Source organism: Agelaius phoeniceus, chromosome 8 (genome assembly GCF_051311805.1).
Source record: "Agelaius phoeniceus isolate bAgePho1 chromosome 8, bAgePho1.hap1, whole genome shotgun sequence".
In the NCBI taxonomy this organism is placed as follows: domain Eukaryota; kingdom Metazoa; phylum Chordata; class Aves; order Passeriformes; family Icteridae; genus Agelaius; species Agelaius phoeniceus.
Window position 1 is genome coordinate 34,032,557 of NC_135272.1, and position 22,321 is coordinate 34,054,877.

Consider the following 22,321-nt stretch of genomic DNA (forward strand, 5'->3'; position numbering starts at 1 on the left):
GTATCATCTAGGGATAATGCTATTTCTGAGAGCAGGCAAAGCCTCACAGAGAATTCTTTGGAGGTCCAGATTCCTGCTGGCTTTGAGAAAAAGCACATCTTGAAAACCAGCATGGCATCCAGGCAATCTCTAAACAAGCAGTTATTTTTGGAGTTTAAAAAAGAGAAAGTTAAAGCTTTAAAAAGCAGGAGGAGGGAGGATGCCTGTGCGCGGCAGGGAAAAGGCTGAGGGTGCGCGACGGGGCTGCTGCAGGGCAGGGAGTGGGATCTGAAAGGAGGGGCAGCCTGCAGGAGATGGATGGCTCCATATAAAACAAAAGACTGGACATGTTTCATTTTCATTTCACAGTAAATGGCTCTTAATGTCCCCGTATCAAGATTGCTTGCTCGTGGCAGAGTTAAGTGTTGCCAGTGACTGCAGGCAGAACAGGGCTCAGCTGAAGGTGCACTTCAGACTCTCCTGACATGTTGAGCGTTTAAAATTAATGATGGGATCTTACTTAGATAATACAGGGATATTGATTTATTAGGTTTTTTTGAAAACCAAGTTACATGCTATCTGTTAGGATGAAATGAAATGTTCCCATCTCTCTATTCTGCATATGACAGGGAACGTTATCTCTGGCTCCTATTAAATCAAAGTTCTCTGACATCGCTTTATTGATTGCCAGGCAGCGTTTTGCACTGAAATTAAACTGTGATCAGATGCCTTCCTCATGGAATTAAATCTGAAGATTGTTCTACCATGGAAGAGTATCACCCACAAGGTAAGAGAGAAGATGGAGATGCTCCAATTTATTTGGGAATCCACATTCACTGTCCAAAAATCATTATGTTTCCAGTGGTTATGATATTTTACACACCGTATCAATAGAAATAGAAATTAAGTAAAGGTGACTGCAATTATCCTTTTCTGTATTTTACTGGATGGAGTGTTCAGGGAGAGCTTTTCACTTGTCTGAGGGACACTGAGTTACAACACACATGTGAAACGCAATGGTGCACACACATATCTGCACTCAAATGTAGATATAAACACCCCTGTGTTTTCACAGCCCTCAGTTCACCTCATATATCCTTTCTCCATATTCCAATGATCCATTCTAAGCACTGAGTGTCTGACTTTTTGCTCCTGCCCAGCAGAAATGGGGCTCCTGTTGCAGTCAGGAGAGATTCACCACCGTAAAATGCAAGATCAGAATCCTGTTACTAGTGGCCACAAGCACATAAAATAATTATTTCTCAACTCAGGGGTGTTTCTGACACTCCTGTATGCCAATACTCATGGACTCCATCACACATTATTTGAAGTTTTTACTCTGTGCTGAGAGCTGCTACAAACCATTTACCAATCCTTAAGTGTGGTACCAAATTGTTTTGGAGCACTGCAGCACGACAGAACAAATTATAGAGAAGACTTAATTTGTATTATGGTTCAACACAGTCAATTACATATTGCAGAGATTAGAAAGTAATTTAACATTTAAGTTTCAGTTGTTAACAAAATCCACAGCCTCCAAATTATTTTAGGTCTCCTGTGACTTTAGTCACTGTTGCAAATGTTGGAGATTTTAAATGGAAGCACAGATAAAGTCTCAAACTGGGTAACAAGACATTCTTGTGATGCATGAGTTCTTTTCCTTAGGCTAAACATAACGGCATTGTTATATTTTATTCATATACTAAGAAGTTTTTGCCTGGTGTTAAACTCAAAAGTCCAAAATACCCATCTGCACCAAGCCTGCTGCCTTTCCTCTTCCCCTGAAGTTTACTCTGGTCTCTCCCACCAGCCATTGTTTCCTCTCCTTTTCTCCATTCCACCCCCTGCCTCTCCTCTTCCCCCAGGTCGCTCCCTGTACATCACACTGAATTGATTTAGCTGCCTCTGAGATCTGTAGCATTTCTAATTTCCCTCAGGCTGCTTGGCACCTATCATAAATTTTTTCACCCCTTATCCTCATCTTGCCCCTTTATTTCCATGCTGTAGCCTCCAGTGCCACTAAATCAATTAAGTCAATCAATTAAGTACTTGGAGGGTCCAGCAATCATGTCAAAAATGTGAGTTAGATGGCATGAGAAAGTCACTGCTTTACTATCGCTATTTCTCTTTTAATGAGGTTGTCTATTTAGTGGAGCCTGGGGCACAGTGTTAAGAGCCACAACAACAACAACAACAAAATATCCTGCAAGCTGCAAATCCTCCTGGAAAAGCTGCCCCACCACAAGCAGGAGGTTTGTTCCACACAGTATTACATCCACCAGGACAGGTCTCACAGGGATTGGGGTTGCACAGCCTCTCACCTGGAGCAAGCTGAGCCTGGTTTCAGAGAGCTGGGATCAGCTGGGAGCTCCACTGTGGATGCTGGGATGTGGGATACACAAGGACCAAGCCTATTCCTGCCTATTCACACTGGAATAAGCAATAAAACATTCTGCCTGTGTAAACTCCCTGAACATCTCAGTTTCCCAGCAAACTGCAGAGTCCTTCATGGATTCATAATAAAATAACTTTGTGGGCCATAGTTCCAGCCGTGCTGCAAGTTCCCTGTATTCCAACTGGGACTGCCCAGCAGCACATAAGGAAACCAGGCCCTTTCTATTTAGGAAGACTGTGGAAAAAAAATCACAGAAATTGAAGCCAACAGGGAAAATGAATGGTAAAGCCTTACACCAAGAAGCTCAGCAAGCCCTGAGTGTGGCAGGACATTGACCATTACTTACTGCAACACATCCAGGGAAAACAGTGAGTTGCAGAGGATGTGAGTGGCTCTGAGGTGAATTTTACCTCCCTGCTGCAAGAAAACACTGGGTGGCACAGAGGCTTCTCCTTCACTGCACCCAGGAGGCTGCTGTGCTCCTCAACAGGGCTCAACATGCAGCACTTGCTCCAATGCTCCTCATGACCATTTTCTTACAATTCCTGTTTGTTTCAGCTGATATTTGAAGGGATCATGGGGGACAACAACACACCACAAGCATTTCCTTAATTGCTGTGTTTGTGCTGCAGTGCTCCTCTGCTGCTCCCTTAAAATGCACTTAGCAGAGGTGGAGTGCAGCTGCTCATTCCTATCATAAACATCCCACAGTCCTGGGGGTGCCCATGGCAGCAGGGCTGGAATGAGGTGATCTCTGAGGCCCCTTCCAACCCAAACCATTCCATGACATGAAACACCTGAATTCTCTACTGCAGATTAAAATCTAGTTTTGTAACTTGTGAAAGTTTTAAGAGATGGACAGCAGTCCCTTTATGTAGACAGGTAAAAAAACACCACCTAAACCCCCAAAACCTCTTCCTGACATAGATTTTTTTTTTCCCCTGGTACCCATTAAGGTGCATGGATATCTCTCAAACAGTTGTGAACCCTTTCACTTCCTCTCCCTCTAGAGAAAAGTGCATTTCAGTGGGACTGTGTATACACACAATTTGGAGGAAAAGTCAACAGTCTCAAATGTCAGAGTGAAATGAAAACCACATCAATAAATTGCATTTGCATCACAAACTTTCTCGTGTTCTTTCCTGGAACTTGGTATTTGGATGGCAGATGGGGTGGCAAGACATCAGCCTCATGAGATAAGGCAGGGGATGAGCAGATGGGGAAATGAAACAACCACTGCAAAAATTCTCAGTTTCATGTGAAATAGCAGAGAGGAGACAGCTCAGTGTTATTTCTGAGCTACAGCTGCCAACAACTTCAAATTCCCTGCAAATTACTACTGGACACAGCACAGGGTGACTGAGAAACATCTTATTTCCCATCTGACAGCCCTTCCCCACTGTCATGAACACTTCAGTCACTTGCCCATGGAGAGGGGACAGAACAAACAATATAAGACAGATCACTGTAATCTGCCTTAAATGTGATAGTGCTTAGTGTGAGGAAACACTTGATAGCCCAAAAAAATCTGTTATATAAACATTTACTGCAACATGTGGAAAATTTTATCAGGTTTGATCTAGGAAAGGAAGAGAGCTGTAGAGTTTAGGCTTAGCAAATTATCACAATACTGAATTCCTACAAGAAGAGCAAGGAGTTTTGAAACAAAACACCATTGCAATTCAGCTTTCAAAAAGAAATGTCATGTATGAAAACCTGAAAAGCAAAACCCACTGGAAACCTCTTGCAGTTATGGAGATTCCAGTATTGGGAGGCATTTCCCAGCACTGGCCAAGATGATCAGTCCTGGTCACAAAAGAGCATAAACTGAAAAAAACCCATGGAGTGGGGGCTGAACCCTTCCCCCTGAAGGAGACTGAACATGAACAGTGCAGCCAGAGCCACTCATGGAATGTAGGCTGAACAACAGATTATGGGCTTTCCTTCTGCAAAAATACCCCACCCCAAGAATAGGAGCAGCAAAGGAAAATGTAACCTCCAGAGTGTTCCCCAAGCCTGAAGGGCCCTCTCAGATGGCAGCCTGTAGGGATGGCTCCACAATGAGAAGAAAATAAATCTGTCTAATCCCCGTGCTTCCTCCACACACACTGATTTTGCAGACAATAACCTGAGGAAAGACTTTTCCAAGTGGCAGCTACTAAAAGGCGTCTCGTTGCACAAGCTCTGCAATAAAAACACTTGGCACAAAAAGCTCACTTTGAGATTATATGCAGATCAAAGCTTGGTCTGTGTAGCACAAAGGGGCACATGAAATATGGTGCTGATAAAGGGAAGAATCAAAACAGATTTAGCCCCAGCTCTTGCAGACTCAGTCCCTCCAGGGGGGCAGCCGTCTGGCTGTGACACAGCACAGCACCCAGAGAAGTGTAAATTTAATTTCCTTTTAATAACAATAACAAACTCGTAAGAGCTATTCTCTTCCTGCAGCCGAGGAGACTGAAGCAAGAAAACCCAGATGATGTGACTTGCTGAGCTTAGCAGCTGAGTCAGGAGGGAGAGAGTCAGTGAGCAAGATCCTGTGTGAGGATAAGAACCTGCTCAAGTCCAGGGCTACACTAAGCTCTGCCTGTACACTCTATCCTAAATAAAGGCAAGTACTTCCCAGGAGCACCCCAGGTAAGAGCCTGTTTGGTTGCACTCAGGAAAAAAGAGCTTAAAAGGTTACTTGGGCCAAAAAAAATCCAAATTAATCCTCACCATTCCCTTTGCTTGATGAAAAAAGCATCCTGCTGCTGCCTTTATCTCAACTGGGGAGCCAGAGTGGGAAATTCCAAAGAGAGCAGAGGCGAGTGCCCTTGTGGGTGCCTCTGTGACAGACACACCCAGTGATGCTCTCAGCTGGTGTGGCCCTGTCCCCAACCCCAGAGTCAATTAAGGCAGCAGGACATGGCTCTGCCAGCACAGCAGCCTAATTGTGATGAATGGATCTCTGATATTGAGCTGGCTGGGTGCTCCGAGAACCTAATTTGTGAAAAGAGAACAGCACTAAGGTAATAAACTTCTGTCCAGCTCTCATAATTTGTAATAATGTCTGACAAAGACCAGATATGAATTTAGTTATTGGTCATGGTCTTCAGAAGCAAATGCTAAGTTGCTCATGCAGAAGATCCATTTATTAGATATATGAATTTGGAAAGGGGCAAAACAAAACTGGAACACACATATGGCCAATTTCCCATCTTCACTCCAAAGGCTTTTCAATTTTTTATTGTATCAGGAGTGAAAGTAGCTAAAACCCAAAACCCTTGTCCAATTACTATGAAGCCCAAATTATCTTTTAAATATGTACTTGCAAATTTTGTTCCAGGACAAAGAAAATCCTAAAGGGCAAGGAAACATTTTCAGAGAGCTTTGTAAAGACAGATGTGCTACGATGAAGCTGAGATGCTGGGCTTCCCATGAGTCTTGTACCATTTCCTTATTGTACTGCATCTGACACAGCCATTGCTCTATCAGGATGGTTAAAGCACAAGATTTGCACAGCAAAACCAAGAAGCAGCAGACCTCATCCTTGATATTGAAGTCCATGGTCCCATCAGCTCAGCAGTGCAACATGCCCCAGATTCCAACAGCAAGGAGCACCTAGAGGCTGCAGGGCATTGTTTGATGCTGCCATCTCACTGTTTCAGTGTGCTGTACAAGGAACAGCCCTTGCCTGTGAGTCGTTGTTACAATCTTTGGGATGGCAGCTGCTGGTGGCACTGTGGGATTCCCAGGGCTCTAACACATCTGAGTGTATTCCCCCTGAGCTCCCACCTCACCACCCTCTGACCAAAATGGTCAGTGGATCAAAACAGCCATAAATATCCCAATGCTGCCCTCTACTCTCAAGCCAAAGCTTCCATACAGCTCAAGTGCAGCACCTTTGACCACGCCTTGTATTTTTTCCTGATAGACTCTGTGAGACTCATTGATTAAATCCTGAATTTGAGGGAGCACAATATTCTGTAATGAGACAGTTTGCTCCATATTTTTACTGTGTTCATCTTTAGAGCTTGTGAATGTCCTTTGAGAAGCCCTTACTTTTTACAAGATTCTTTTGTTCCTTTACACCAATATTCCTCACCCTCCTGAAATGCTTTTGATTTACATGAACAGCACAAGCAATTCTCTCATACAACTCCTGGGAGATTTGAAAGTAATTTTTTTGGCTTTAGCTGTCTCAGATCTTAACTGCTTCAGATTCAGCAAGCATTACCAGCCACCCTCTTCTTGTAGCCTGTGATTTGAAAAACTCCTCAGTGAGAGGCAGCCACTGATTCTCTTGATTTCTCATGCAACCCCTATAAAGCAGAGCTTGAAAAGATCACAAAAACCATACTCAAATTTAAGTTGCACTGGGTAGTCATCAAACAGAAACTTCCTTGGACCATAAATCCACTTGCACAATGTAAGAAACTTTACTGGAAAAGGGGAAAAGGACAAGAGGGATTTATTTTATTTTTATCTATCTATCTCCCAGATACTCTCCCTAATTTAGTAAGACTTTAAAGGGAGCTGAGAGAAAGCACAGGTACAGGGAAGAACGAGAGCAGAAAAGGATTCTATGAATTCACAAGCTGTGTACAAGCAGTATGTTATGTTCATAAGCCAGTTGAAAATGATGCAAAACAGTTGAGGATTTCACATGACACCATCTTGGTATCGTTCAAATACAGAAGTGATTTCACAAGCAGAAATTAACCAAGGTACAGAAGCAAGAAGACAATGATAGACTGCTTTCAGTGGCTGGTGATGGACCTGGGGTACCTGTATGTCACCAAAGATCACCCTGTAGTGATGAGCTTTACTATCCAGAAACAGCATCATGAACAACCAATCCTGGCCATAAAGACCAAATCATTTTGTTTTCCGTTTTCCTACAGAAAAAAAGAGAGGAAACCTTTTCCTCTGAGTTACAATTGCACGTATAAGCAAGCTTCAGACAATCCCATAAATGGGATCATTCATCAATAAATCCTTCATTTGTTCAGGTCCCACAGCAGACACTTCTCCTCGGATATAAACCATCCATAGCAACATGACAAGTGTGTCTGCAGCACTTGAGCCCTAAGATAAGAATAAAATAAAATGTAAAAGGCAAACCTCAAAGAGATTCTAAAGCAGAATAAAGAACTTGCAGGTAATTTTTTGCTCTATTTTCTTTTTCTTTTGCCCTTGCATTATCTCAAGGTAGGAATTCCTGAAGCTGCCCTTGGCAGGGGCTTGGCACATCGTGTTCCAGGAGTTCTATATTTTAACTCAGGCAGTGGACACTGTTTTTAAGCTCTGCCCTGACACCTTCCAACAGCAATCCCTACAGCTCCCACTTGCACATTGTAATGCCCAGAGTTGTTTCTTCCCTGCTCATTTTCATGTAAAGCAGGATGAATGTTTGGTTTTAGTCTGCTGCTGCTAATTGAAATCTCCAAAAGCAAACTTTGATTAACTCTCCACACTCAGATCTGACCACACAGCTGAGAGCACAGATCAACTCTGTTGTCTTTTCTCTCTGCCTGCCTTGCTTTCCTGTCCTGGCCACGGGTGTCACACACAGGATCTGCCTTTCAGAAAAGCTCCCTGGCAGTGCTGCCCTCACCTTTTACTGAAATGCAGGCAGCAAAGCCTCCCACAGCTGGGGATGCTGCCTTGTTTCCTACTTATTCCTTTCACTCTCGCCCCTCTGCAGCTCCTGCACACATCTTGTCTTCTCTTCTCCCCATCAAAGCTGAACTTACTCATTTCTGCACTCCCAGCACTGCTCAGCACTGAGCCCTGTGCATGCACAGGTTATGCTCACGCATGCCTTGCACTTTAAAATACTCCCAAATTCCTGCGTCACTCACAGGAAAGCATTTGGATAATTAAAGACCACAGAAGGCTGCACATAAAACCTTTTACAAACCAACTCAGCCTTTTTAAAAGCAAGGACATAATCAAAAAATTGGATTTGAATCTGTATTTTGACTACTTAAAAAGCAAAAAAAAAAAAAAGTACTTTGAGCTATGCAGAGCCAGGGCTGGGAGCCATATGCAGTATTTTTAGATACCCAGATTTCTTATTTGCTTTAAATGTCAGGGCACTCCAACTAATTAGTGTTCTGCCTCACCTATTCACAGTGCTGCCTTTAAAGCCAGCAGGAATGCTGCTGCCTGTTTCACTGGGAGTACCATGATGTGGAATGAGGATGGGAACCACAAAGGATTAGGAAGTACTAACAGCAGAGAGAGGTAGGATGCTACAATTTAAGGACACAAGAGGCACTGCTGTAATTCCACAGTTGCCACCACGTGCTGGGAGCACCTTGGGAGATGCTGCCCCAGCCCCTGGGCTCCCCTGACACATGGGCTGCCACATGCTGAGCACACACAGCACCCACCAGAAAGGTCAGCAGCACAGGGATCTCATTTGGGAAGGCAACTTTTACGAGCAGCTGTTCTTGTACTAAGCAAAGATCTACTGGTAGGTGAAATTTATGGCTTGCTCAACTGGAAGAGAGGGATGAAAGCAGGTATTTGTGTTTGGCATCCAGTGGCAGTGGCCTTTCCTCTTCTCCTTCCATAGGGACCTTATTACATAAACTAAGAGGGATAAAAAAGGTGTTTATTCATCCCCAAGGACTATCAGAGTGAACAATGCTCTTGCTGACTTCCCTGTGCTCCTGAAGGCAGAACATCACCCAATGACTTTACTTCAGTAAGTACCTATCACAATCACCCTGCAAACTCCATCTACATTTAAAAGCAATCCTCTCCTGTAGTTTCCCCCTCTAATTATCCTTGACAGTGAAGGACACCTGCCCCCCTTTCATCTGCCCCCAGGACAGGAGAGCCTACGAGGCAGCAGGGGAATTCAGGAGCAGTGACAGTGCTATTGCTCCTACCAGGGCAAACACAAAACTGCAGAGCAGCCCACCAGATAAAAATGCTCTGAATAGGAGGGAAAATCACCAGCACTCCTGGGGTGTAATGCTTCCCAGCTATCTCCAGGAAAAAAAAAGAGTGGATTTCAAAGGGGGATGTAACTTTCTGTTCTGGCACCTGCTGGATGTCCCCCACTGCTCTCCAGGGAGGTTTCAGAGCATCTCAGCTGCCTGTGCTATTATTATGTCAGCACTTCTCCTGCTAAATCCTTTCCCAAGCAGTCTGAAATCCTGCCATTGTAATTCCAGGTGTGCTGAAAATGGGCCTGAAATTTTCTTCTACTGTGTGATGCATTAACCTGGCTTAAAACCACCAGGACTTGCACGCAACTCTGTATTTTGGGTGCTCTTCTTATAAGACTAAATTGCAGCTGGAGAAAAAGCAATGTGGCTCTGCTGGAGATTCATTTATCTGGATCACAAAAGGGTAGTGAATACAGGGAAAAAAAATCCCAACATAACTGTATACTTGGAGTTTTCTGCCATGGGACAATAGGGGAGAGCTGTGCAGCTCCACGATATAACGGGATCCAGAACAACAAATACACTGACTTTCAACAACTTAGCAAAATCCAGCCCAAATTTTGGTTAAGCATACCAAACATGAAATTAGTAAAAACTAGAAGTATTGGCATAGGAAATTTTTTTTACAACAGTTCTATAGACAGAATATCCACCCCCATACGCAATGGAAGCCAAATGGTAATTGGGAATACATTAATATTCCTAATATTTACTGTTTGGAAGTGTTATTTATCACTGTTATAACTATATAACAGTGAGATTCTCCATACCATAAAGCAGAATGCATGTAAGCAGCATTTCCCTTTCTTAACTCAGTCCTGGGGTGCTTGGATTAAACATCAGGAGGCCAAATGAGACTATCACTAAACTCATGAAATCTCATTTTCTGCCTTTTTGAAAGCAATCAACTTTTTACCCTTTTCACACTGAAAAAAATACAGCTACAACAAAATTGCACAAATTATTTCAGTTTAGATAATGTGTCTGCAATAGCTTTATTTTATCTTCATGCCCATTAGGGTCAGAACTCTCACAAGGCAGTTTCTGCATATCCTGACAACAAGCAGGCTGCACTCAGCTCTAGATCAGAGCATTCCCCTTTGCCAGGTGGAAGAAGTGAAATTTCAGCCCTCAAATCAAGCCTCTAGGTTCCCAAGACTTCACAATACGCACAACCACACCCACACTTTGCCTTTTGGGTTCTTTTTTTCCACAGTAGCAACACTGCCATGACACCTAAGGCTTTTAAAACTCTCATCCAGCAAACTGAGCATCTAAAGAAGAGAAATCCAGAAGCTTGTAGCTATTAAAAATCCCTGTGGAGCACTGTGAACATTCCAAACTGCCCAGGGCCCAGTTTGGAAGGCCAATAATGAATGAATTACAATAGTCAATAAGGGATGTAATTAAGGAAGTAGGTTCTTCTGACATTTACATTTTGCTAGCTGCCACATGTCCATGAAATGTGTTATTGTTTCCCTTCTGAAGTACCAGGGTCTATAAATACCTTTTAAGAATCATACACAGATTTTTAAGTCCTCTCCTCTGCCATATTCTAATTAGACACATTTATTGCATGTAGAACAGTAAATGCCATGTTTTACTGGTCATATTTACAAGCAGAAAGATGGAAAGTGTCAAGGAGCAGGGCATGACTCCCAGTCAGCTCAGAGGGATCTTCTGCAGGCAGAAGCTGTGGACAATGCACAAAGAAAGGCCCCAAATGTCACCATTTTCAACTCTACATGCAAAATTTGAGTTTGTTGTTTTACAGTTATTGCTCTTTATTGTTAGTATGCAATATTTTTTATACTGCAGCCCTTACAAGTCCTCAGCATGGTCCAAGACCAAACCTCTCTTACAAAAGAAGTTCCTATAAATAGACAATACTGATTAAAAAATAAAGAAAGAAAGAATTAAAAGGTAATTCCAGCAAGTTTAAATTGTTTATATTTATAGAATTTAAATAATATATATCTATATTTAAATTTCACCCTTTGAGAGCTAAAGGCCAGATGCCCCTTGGGACTCTCTGGGATGCAGGAATGCAGTAGCTCCTCAGCATCATCATCAGGTTTAAAACAAGTTTCTAGCATGGGACTATTTTAAAGAAAAAATAAGGGGGTACAGCATGAATAGGTGCAAAGAATTCCTCTAAAAGATGATGGGTAGGACAGAAAGGGATCTGGGAGTCATTTATTAAGAAAACAATAAATGAATGGTGAAAGTTGGTACTATAGATTGACTCCTCAGAAGCTGATGAAGAATAAAGGTAGCCATGAAGAGGCTGGAAAAAAAACAATTCAGCGATGGGGTGATAAAAGAGAGAAGGCAGATCCAGCCCAGGAATGCAAAGGGAAGTGTGACATGATCAAAAGAATAAGCTGAGGCAGCAATCCTGGCAGTCACAATGGATTTCAAAAATAAAAGTCAAATTTGCCAAGGACAAAGAAAGGGATAACAATTGAGACATGAGATGAAGAGAGGCAGGACTGGGTTTTAAGTCTCAGTGTGAGAGCAAATGCTGTATTTCAGAGCAGGTGAGAAGAATTCTGCAAGATCTGCAGGTACCCTGGGTGTGGCAATGCAAACACATCACCAGCCAAACAGGCTGCTGAATGTACAGGGCTGAGTAAGAGATGATCCTGATATTTTGCTCAACTCTCTGGAAAGGAGGTCAGAGAGAGACCCCTGGGAGTCAGGATTAGATGGCCTGGTTTAGCCTCACTGAGCCTGAGCTGTTGGCCAAACATGCAAGGAGAGGGCTGGAGAGACACATCAAGATTGGAGAGGAAGACAAAGCTGGCATCACTGGGTTCCACACAATAACCAAATTTATGTTTGCAAATGAAACAACTCTGGCAAAAAGCACAGCAGGGAGGAAAAAAAAAAAAGAGATGAAGGACAGAGAGCACACAGGAAATCTCAGATGAAAACTGCAGGAGAGGATCTAGGAAAACAGGTAAAACCCAGAGACCAGAGTCATGGAGATCAGCTGAGAGGACTCGTGTGGGATCAGCTGCTGGGGTAAGATGCTCACAGAGGGGCTGCACCTGAGATCAGCCACAGAGAGGAACTTTGGGAAGTTTCAGAGACATGAAGGGGACAAAACCCACCTTGGGAGCTGCTCCAGCATCCCCCTGGTCAATCCCACCCTGTGGCAAACACAAAACTCAGCAAACTCCTCGCCCCATCTCTCCTGCTCGCTGCGGAGCGAGGAGAGAGCAGGAGAAATTAATTCCTTCTTTTATTTCTATTTTTAAAGCCTCAGAGACGCTCAGTGAAAGAGACTCTGACAGTTTGACATTTCATCTGCTCCAGCACATGTGCTTCAAGGAATAACTGCAGATCCCATGACTGTACCTCGATTTCTGGTCAGGGATGCCAGAACCAACAGATTTCCAGCAAAGTCAAGAAGTACCTTTGGTACATTTTAAACGAGGCCTCTTCTGCCAACAGTGAGAATTTTAATCTTGCTAAAATTCTCTTTCAGCCAAGTTTAGCTGTCCTGTTAGCAATCTATCAGCATAATTAACACCATCACTCACATTGCACAGGGAAGAGCAGCAAATCCAGGGGTTATCAGCACAAACCTGATAAAGCCTCAGAATATGCTGGGAAATGCTTTTATAGAAACAACTTGAGAAATCTGCACTGGAAGGTCGAGAGAGCTTAGAAGTTCAGGAAGATGGGCAAGATGCTGGCATCCAAAATATTGGCTGGAACATTTCAGAGCCATGACATGATCTCAGTCAAACAGAACACTCTGAGGACAACAGGATTATAACCTCCCACCACGTGTATTATTTATTTGGATGTCATTAAGATTTAAAGCAGAAGCACCATCACCATTCCTGTGGACACAAATTATTTTTTTTATAGAATGCTACAGGTAAGAGGGCACCGAGTAACACCACTTCAGGCAGGTAAACCCTCAAAGATAATAAAATAACATCAAATCCTTAGTAAAGATAATGGAGGTTGGAGGAGCTGACAGATAACAAGAATAGATAGTCCAAATGAAATAAATGTATTTATACACATGGTTTTCCTTCCTGGATTTCACACTGCCAGCCTGAAGAAAATGGCTACAGATCAAATTCATGAAATATGAGTAACACACTGCAATACTTCTGTGCAATAAATACCAAAACCCCACCAGAGTATTCTTAGCAATGTTACAATCCCACAGACTGGGCCCAAGAGCTTTATTTCAACAAGGACAGGGGCCAACATCTCTGAAAGAGAATAGGCAATGCAAATGCAAGTCACTTTCAGGGTGCTACAAAATAGGTAAAAATTGGTGAGATGACTGTCATCTTCATCAACTGGGTTACAATCCATCTGTTTAGGGTACTTCCCATAAATAAGCAAGATACTGACACTGATTTCCCCTGCTTTTTGGCCAGTGGAGGAATCCAGATAAATAATTCATCTATACAATACCTCATAGAGAGCTATATTTTACAGCATCCTCTAGCAATCTGCACATCCATGCAATTACAAAAATTTACTTTAACAGGAAAAATTTGTTGCTTAGAGCCAAATAGTAATTTCTTGCTTTTATCTCATTTCTTTTTCACAGTTTAGGGGCTTGCCATTGAAGTCAACAGCATTTTGCAATTAGAGACAACAAGAGTTTAAAACCACACCTCTCTGCACGGAGGTGGAAGGAAATCTTTTCCCAAGCATTTCAGAGGATTTAATTATTAGTTTCAAATACATTTTTGGAAAGGAACCTGCAAGTAAACAGAGATTTATGACCACATAAATAAACAATGAGACAATTACAGGCTCTTTACAGAGCCCAGATTAGTCACCCAGGTCTAATGAAGCATCACTGAGCTATCACAGGGAGATGGCCTGATGTGTGTGATTAACAGAACAACACTCAGGAACAGCTAAACAACAATGCTGGGCCTCCACAAAATCTGCACTTCCTTCCTTATGCACAGTCATGGCATTTGTTGCTTTCTTAGCAAATCACCAATCACTACATCCCACCCCAAAAGGGAGAATATTAAATAACACAATGCAATTATTTGTATTTTTGCCATCTGAAGATCGTGCTTTTGAAAATATAAAAAAGCTTCCATAAAATAAATTAAGAATATATTGCAGTATTGAGGTCTAACCAAGATGGATGTGACAGAACAAATGGTAAAAAAAATTATTTTCATGTAATATGCAGCAAGAAATCTCTCAAGTGGCATTGGGTAGAGAAAGTCTTGTGTTCAGCAATAATTATGGTAGAGTTTTTTTTACAGTAAAAACTAAAAGAAAATGTATATCCCTCAGGTAAGGCATATATTTAGCAAACATAATCTGGAGAAAGCAAATGGGATGGATGGAAAACGTCTGACAGCTAAAAAAAAAGGTGCATTTATAAGATTAATAGGGTCAAACTCGATGTGTAATGACAATTTTTGGCATACACACAACAGGAGAACATCCTGTTAGTCATATTAAATACAATTTTTTGCTATCATGTTCTAAGCACACTGACAAGTACTTGGAAAATGGAATGAAGGGACCTCTTTAGGGTAATCCCTGGCATGGAATGATGGAATATAAGAAAGGATTGTTATTATTTCTATTGCAGTACTGTAGATGAACCATATTGGACTGCATCTACAGTGCAAACTCACAGCAAAATCCTTCTTGCATTTTTCTTGGTGAGATATATTCTTTTCAAATGATATTCCACCTTCAACTCAATCTCCTTCATGGATAAATTTACTCAAAGGGCAGAATTCCTGATGGCTGGAATAATACCATTATTAAAATCAATACTTTTTGAGGAATATTATGTCTGGGACATATTAAGGAGTGCTATAAAGTAGAGGAAGAAAAAAAAACCTGCTTATCATTTTCAGTAGTAACCCATGCAGAGCCCTTCATCTGTAACGAATTACGGAGCAATTCCCCTAAATCATCTGTATGAAGTCAGCTATGACACTGCCAATTTAAAAAAAAAATTTGCTAGTTTTGAGCTACAAATTGATTTTTTATTGTGATAAATTAAAATCCAATGGCAGCCTACAAGACACTCAACATGAAGAAGCCCACTTTTTTTTTTTTTGAATATTTTTATTCTTTTCTATCACATTGGGCTGAAGCTGGGGCAGACGTGACAGCAATAGACAATGGTAGAAGTTAAGAAAGGACACTCTAGAGAGGTAAATAATCTTTCCAAAATACCCTTTTGGGAATTCCAAAATCATGGAAATGCAACCAAGGGAAAAAGCATTGTGGGGGACAGGGAGGGTTGTTAAAGGAGGAGAAAGCAAATACAAGATTATCCAGACTCTTCCCTGCTGCATAAAAGCCAACACCAAACTCCAAACTTCATAAACTCTGAAGTTTAACATGGAAAATGGAAGATCAGTGTGAGTGAAATATAATCTTTTTCCAGCTCTTTACAGCTTCTTCCCATCCAAAAACCTGGGCTGAGCAACCCTAGTTCTGCCAGCTTTTGGGATTTTCCAGCAGGAATGGGAATGAGATGACAACTGCAGGCTGGCAAAGCAGAGACAGGCTGGATGAGAAAGACAAAGAATTAATGGGACAAGGGTGTGAAACTCTGGGACAAGGAGAGACCCAAGCTGGGAAAAAAGCCCAAGGGATGGTGGCTGTGAAGACCTGGCAGAGGATTCCGTGCACCCCTGCTCCAAACCCTTGGCATGGGGGGAAGCACGACTCTTCTCCTGCTTTGACAACAACACGTAAGAGCTGCTGTGGAAAGCTCCCCACATGGCTCTGCCACAGCCCTGCTGCAAGAAGGACAACTCAATAGTCCTGTCCATCACTCGGGCTGCTCAGGGGCAGACATCTGCAAGGTGGATTTAAGGGTTTCATTCTAAGCCTCAGTGGGTGAGTGACAGGTTTACTATAGGGATGATATAGTTATGTCAGATTTAGAGTGTGGGATGTCAGAGCTATGAAATGAAGGAGACTGTTCCCATGTCCCCACCTCGCTTTCTGCAGACAGGAGAGGGTGCAGGGTGCTGCAGGAGAGGCAGCTGGAATAAAGCACACCTTTGTTTCTAAAACAAGTCCTCTTTTCCCTCTTTATTCTAGGCAAAAAAATCCAGTGCTTGAGAAACATTCAGAGACAAGTGCAAAAGGAATAGACTTTCTCTTTCTTCTTTTTTATTTCCCCAATAAAAGGCTTTAATCTCAGGAAAACAACTGTGGTTGGGGTGCAATTTGCACTGACAGCCCTAATTTTGACATTTCCTATTTTCTGTAACCCCAGCAATGCCCTCTGAAGCACAGCTTTTGCATGGATACTTTACACAACACATCCCAAATGAGCTTTTCATTACTAACTACTCGTATTATGTATCAGTGAGCTCAATGACATTGATTTTCTAATAATATAAATTAACTGGCAAAGATAATTTCATCTATCATCAGTAGGGTTTTATTTCTGGCACCGTGTTAAATAGTTAATCTTCCAAAAGATTAAATCAAGACCTTTTTAAAATTCAAGGCAGAGCTTAAACTGCTGTAAAAATCTACTTAATTATGATTAAAACAGTTTGTGTGTTGTTGCTTTATATCCAAGTAGTGTAATGTTTTGCTTAGGTTTCTTCTTTTAGAGCAATTTAAAAAAATCAAACATGGTATTGCTGAGGCAGAAACTGTAAGGCATGAAAGTCTCTGCAACTTCCTCCACCAGATACTACTGGGGAAGTTGCTGCTTCACAGAGACAACCTCATAATTTTCCAGTATCTCTTACCTCTCATTCCATACAAAATGTAATTTTTCTACCACTGACAATACAGAAGCTACACTCTGCAAGCGATGCAAGGGATGATAACCTTTTATCAAATTTCCGAGATGCTTCATGTGTGTTTGCACCAGTGAGATTGCACTGCCCAGCAAGGAAATGCTTCTAAAGGAACCAGGGAAAGATTCAGCTCTGCCCCAGCACACAATCAACTTTACTTACCCCTGTCTTTTCATCAAAGATTTTGATTCCCCCAAAGGAAACTGTTAAGAAGACTTTTTGTTTATGTTCTCCTTTCGATCGAGCCGCAGCAACAATTCCCTGTGCAAACAAAGAGCAGTTTTAGTTGGTTTCCTGACTCTCCCAGGTGCCACTGATTTACTTGTGAACAATTCACCCCTTTTCTAGGAAAACTTAAAGGTTTTCCAGGAACAGCCCCCTCCTTGCTTCTGGCTTTCTCCTTTTTTTCAAGGTACCACATCTCTTTGTGCTACCCAGAGAGCATTTCAAATGTGCTCCCACTTCCAACCTCTGCACTAGCTAATCCTCCATGAAATTTGTTTTCATGGAAGCTGAAGGTCATTTCTAGCACACTTTTCCTAGCTATAAGCTCTTCTATTTATTTATTTTTTAAATAGGAAAAAAAAAAACCAGCAAGCAGCAGAGGACAGAAAATGTCAATGAATTTAGCTTACTTTGCACTCATCTAGTACGAGCAAATTGAGGTTTCTCTAGAAGAAAACTATTCTAAAAATCAAACTACACCTGTGCTGTGACAAACTCCTATTGAGGGTAATTTTTTTTCAGGATCTCAGATCTTTACTTTGTAAGAGAACTTGCTGATACCATCTCATGCATTATTCTCCCACAGCAGAATGACAACAGTAACTTCTGTTTCCACCTTCCCACGAGCCTGCCCTGACCAGTAACACTGAACTGAGATCAAATATAATCAGTTGTACTCGTAAATGAAATGAAAATATTTAGACTTTACCTGGTTCTCTGCAATTCCAATGTTTCAAGAACAATTAACTTAAGTTTTAATATGTTCATTGCTGCCATTACAAGGATCTGATGTTGAAAGCCACCCCAAGACTTTATGGGTGGCCTCAAAATTCATGTTAGGGGACACTGGGTTTCCAGAACCCATGAATTAATGCTCTGCCCTCAAAAATGAATTTCTAACACTCCCTTCCTTTAACAGTTTTAGTCATTTCCCAGTACTGTTTAGACCAATCTCGCCACCTGCAAACAGGTATTAGGCACCTGGGAGATGTGGAAATATTAATCCATGGAGGAGAGAGACAAAAAGGTTTGTGCAGCAGAACAGTGACAACTCTCCCCACAGTGCCAGGAGCTATGAAATGATGAGAAACACCCAGCACACATTTAAATCAAGCAGGAATATTGTGGCTGATGTGACACACCAACAGAGCAACTTTTGGAGCGGATTAATTTTTGCCTGCCATAAAAGTGATTTGGGTGTAAGACTGGAGTGTAAATTATCTCCCAGATCTTGCTTTTAGGTTGTTGAACCACAAGCTGAGTGTCACCCCATGCTGTTTCCCTAATGAGTAACTCATTCCTCCTGGATGGACTGCAACCCTGTGGGCTGGTAGAGCATCAGACATCATTTAGTGATTTCTCCTCCTGAAAAACCAGCAATGGAAAATCCGTAAGCTCTCTAGCACGGGGATAAGGCTGGGAGCAAAACAAAAGGGAAATAAAAGGGAAAAAGCAGCAGAGGGTTTGCTGCTAGACCTGGTTTGTAACCCTGCAATACAGAGAGGAGACGGGAAGTGAACAGCCAACAGTGCACTCAGGAAAACACAACCTCTCCTTTCTTCCTTCCCAGTGACTCAAGCTCTTCCACAAGTCCCAGGGTGAGGGACAGAATGATTCCTACAGGAACTCCCATTCTCTGAGAGAGACTGGGCCATAGAGGGATGTCTGTCAGCTCCAGAGAGCCACCCGTAACACCACTGGTATTTCAGACTGTCTACACTCCAATCTTACACCCAAATCTGCCTTTGCCACAGCTTCATCTCATCCCCAAAACTCCAGAGACTCCTCTTTACATTCTCATGCCCCATCCTCTCAGTGCACTGCCTGATTTTGCAACACATCAGCCCTTCCATTGCTGGTGCAAGGCATTCTCCTCCCAGGAGGACACCAGCTCCCCCCAAATCTGGCTGCCTACACCCGTCACTCACAGGAGGTAACAGCCAGAGGCAGTGCTGTAGTTGATTAGAAATGTCATAGAAAACGCTCTGATATCCCATTTTCCTCCACAGTCATTTACGTCCCCTTTTGCATAATAAAATTATTCAATTTGCAGTGTGTTGTTTGTAATTTGTGGACAAATTGCAGTGGTGTCAATCACGGAGTAACTACAGAATTCAGAGATAATGTATTAAAATTAAACCAGGATAAGCAATACCAGGCAGGAGTTCATGCAAAATTGACTGATTTCAATACATAATTAACCAGACTAAGGCTCAGTGTCATGAAAGGAGAATGAGTGGAAGTTCAAGCTGAATTTGACTGTAACATTGAAAAGTTTCACTGCACCTTGAGCTTCATCATGGAGTCCTGGCATAACTTGTCCCCTCGGGCAGCAGAAACCTCATCGATCCCGATCAGCTTGGCCTTGTAGCGGACACCATCACCTTTGAACCTCTTTATCAAAGTGGCTTCGCTGCGATCCTGACCTGCAAACACAACATGGACATGAGGATGATAGTGGAGCCCTGGAAAATGTTAAAAATAGGCTTTGAAAATATGGGGCTTTGTGTTTTCTCAGATCACTGCACCTGCGTAAGCAGTATGATAAAAGATATGATTGTTAGAGGTGGTGATTGTTTAGCAATTAAATATAATTATGATATAACCATAAGAAGAATCGTGAGAAACTATGTTGGAAATTTAAAGGGGGCTATGTTTAGCTGAAATCTGTGTATACAATAGAACAATATAAGTTTAATAATTAACATGAAAGTTATGTAATGATAGAGTATAAAACACGTTCACCTCGAATGTAGGGTTGGAATCAGATTTGGGTGGAAATCACCCCGATTCCAAAAGCTCTTCAATAAAAAGCACCGCATATAATCGCTTCTGTGATTATGTGTTTTTGAACACTAACAAGGATACCCACAGCAGGGCAAAGAATGAGTGAAGGAACACAACCAAGTGGCAAAACAGGTCTAACTCCAAATATTTCAGTGGAATTAGAAGGAGATGTTCACTCGATTAAACCTTTTGGCCCCGCTACCCCAAAGGAATTCGCAGTGGAACTGCTGCCATACAAAATCTCCAGAACACAAATTCGGTTTTTACAGAAGTAAGAGATAAACCTGAACCACAGCTCATGGATCTGAAAGTCTCAAGCTGCATCAAGGGAAATGTAGGTCGGATATTAGGAAGAGAGTTTTTCACTGAAAGGGTGATGAAGCTCTGGAATGGCTGCCCGGGGAGGTGGTGGAGTCACCATCCCTGGATGTGTTAAAAAAAGCCAGGATGTGGCACAGCAGGGTTTAGTTGTGGTAGGGCGTGGGTTGGACTTAATGATCTTTAAGGTCTCTTCCAACCTTGTTATTCTGTGAATTCTGTGAAAACTTGTGATCTGAACAAGTAGTTTTAATCCCAATACAAAGGAGAATTCTAAGTTTTGCAGACAAAACACTAACAGAAACATGCCACTATTTCCTTACAAAATGACTCATCTAAGCAATATTTACACTATTAACACTTGAAAGGTGGAAAACCAAATACCAAATTGTATTGTTTGTCTGTAGAATACTGTTGCCTTAGAACTTCTGTTTCTGTTCTTTTTGCACATAAACATGCACAGAAATAACTGACAAAGGCTGCTCTCGCAGGCTCACCCTGAGAAGCTTAAAAAAAGACAAAAAATATGTTTCTTAATAAAAATGCTTGGGTTTTAGTTCTCTTTTTTTTCTGCTATTTTATTTTCACTACAAGAGTAGTAGTAGTAGTAGTAGTAGTAGTATTTAAACTATTAAACTATTTTTATCTCAACCCACAAGTTCTCTCAGTTTTACCCTTCCAATTCTCTTCCCCCCATCTAGGGGGGAGTGAGTGCCTGCATGGTGCTTTGTTGTCAGCTGAGGTTAAACCATGAGACCAACATACCTAAATTACCTGAACCACATGACTATGACACCACGACAACCCACAAAACAGACATCTCTGTCAGGAAAACTTTCCCCCCTTCCCTGAGGATCTGCAGAACAGTTTTTTACTGTGTCTCAGCTGGAAGAAAAATGTTAGTTAGGGAATCAGTCTTCCTAAAATTGATTAAACATATATTTTGCAGCTGCCTGTGGAATTTTTTGCTAGGATCTCAAAAAAAACCCAGGAGTGAGCTGTAAATAACTGCAACCAAACAAACAACAGCCAAAGCACAAAGAAGCAGGCAGAATGGTGAGATATTACACAATTTTCAGTTTCTTGGACCCAACAGATTTCTCAAAAGAAACCTTCCCTAAACACGGACAGACATTGCTAAAATTTACAATATTTCCACCTAAGGGCTCTGGTCAGATTCTTCCAGCTGATGTGAAAGAATAAACCAGAAACCAGAGTCTGATATAAAGGAGTCACAGGTCAGGAACTAGTCATAGTCTGCACTTGAGAATTCTGGCACAAACTTTCTCCAGAGCTCATTCCTATTTAAATGTCAGATTTAAGCACTAAAAAAATAGTATCATCAATATAATAAATTTTATTAGCATATGAAGATTAATATAATCTGATACTGTACAGCTGTTTACTGATAAGAAGAAGTACAGAAGCTTTGGGGAAAAATTCTATTTTGTTTTGCATTTCTATTAAAAGCACCTTCATTAGCAGTCAACACTTCGGCCAACTTTGCTAATTTACACACTTATCAAGCTGATCAACCAGTTAGGTTCTAAACTATGGAATGAAGCCTTTACAATACCATTATGAGCATATATGACTAGCAAAGAGCACTTCCAAATGAAGATATTCATTTGGTTCCCTTCCCCTCAGAGTCAAGCACTGGGAACTAATGATGGATTAAATGTATATTAAGAAAACAGAGCTATTTTAAGCATTTTGAGATCTTCAAGTACGTTTGAGCTCACAAATACTATTTCTTCCAATGAAAAACACCAGCTCAGAGCAATGTTTTAATGTCTCATTTATAGCTTTTCAAAAGTAAGGAGGCTCTGAAGTGCTGCTGTGATAGTTCAGCAGCCACCCAAGTGTTTCCCTTG

At 41.7% G+C, this 22,321-nt stretch overlaps 1 protein-coding gene across 13 annotated transcripts in view; it reads right to left on the reverse strand.

Annotated features, from left to right (window-relative positions):
* Nucleotides 1–22,321, reverse strand: part of DAB1 (DAB adaptor protein 1) — a 413,920-nt gene that overhangs the window by 36,298 nt on the left and 355,301 nt on the right. For all 13 annotated transcript variants that reach the window (XR_013183324.1, XM_077182569.1, XM_077182563.1 and 10 more), the window contains 2 exons: nucleotides 19,629–19,768; nucleotides 17,280–17,378 (listed from right to left, as the gene is read on the reverse strand). Coding sequence is in view for 12 of the 13 variants with exons in the window: in XM_077182569.1 (XP_077038684.1) it covers nucleotides 17,280–17,378; nucleotides 19,629–19,768 (239 nt within the window). In the remaining variant the exon portion in view is untranslated. The remainder of the gene's footprint in view (nucleotides 1–17,279; nucleotides 17,379–19,628; nucleotides 19,769–22,321) is intronic.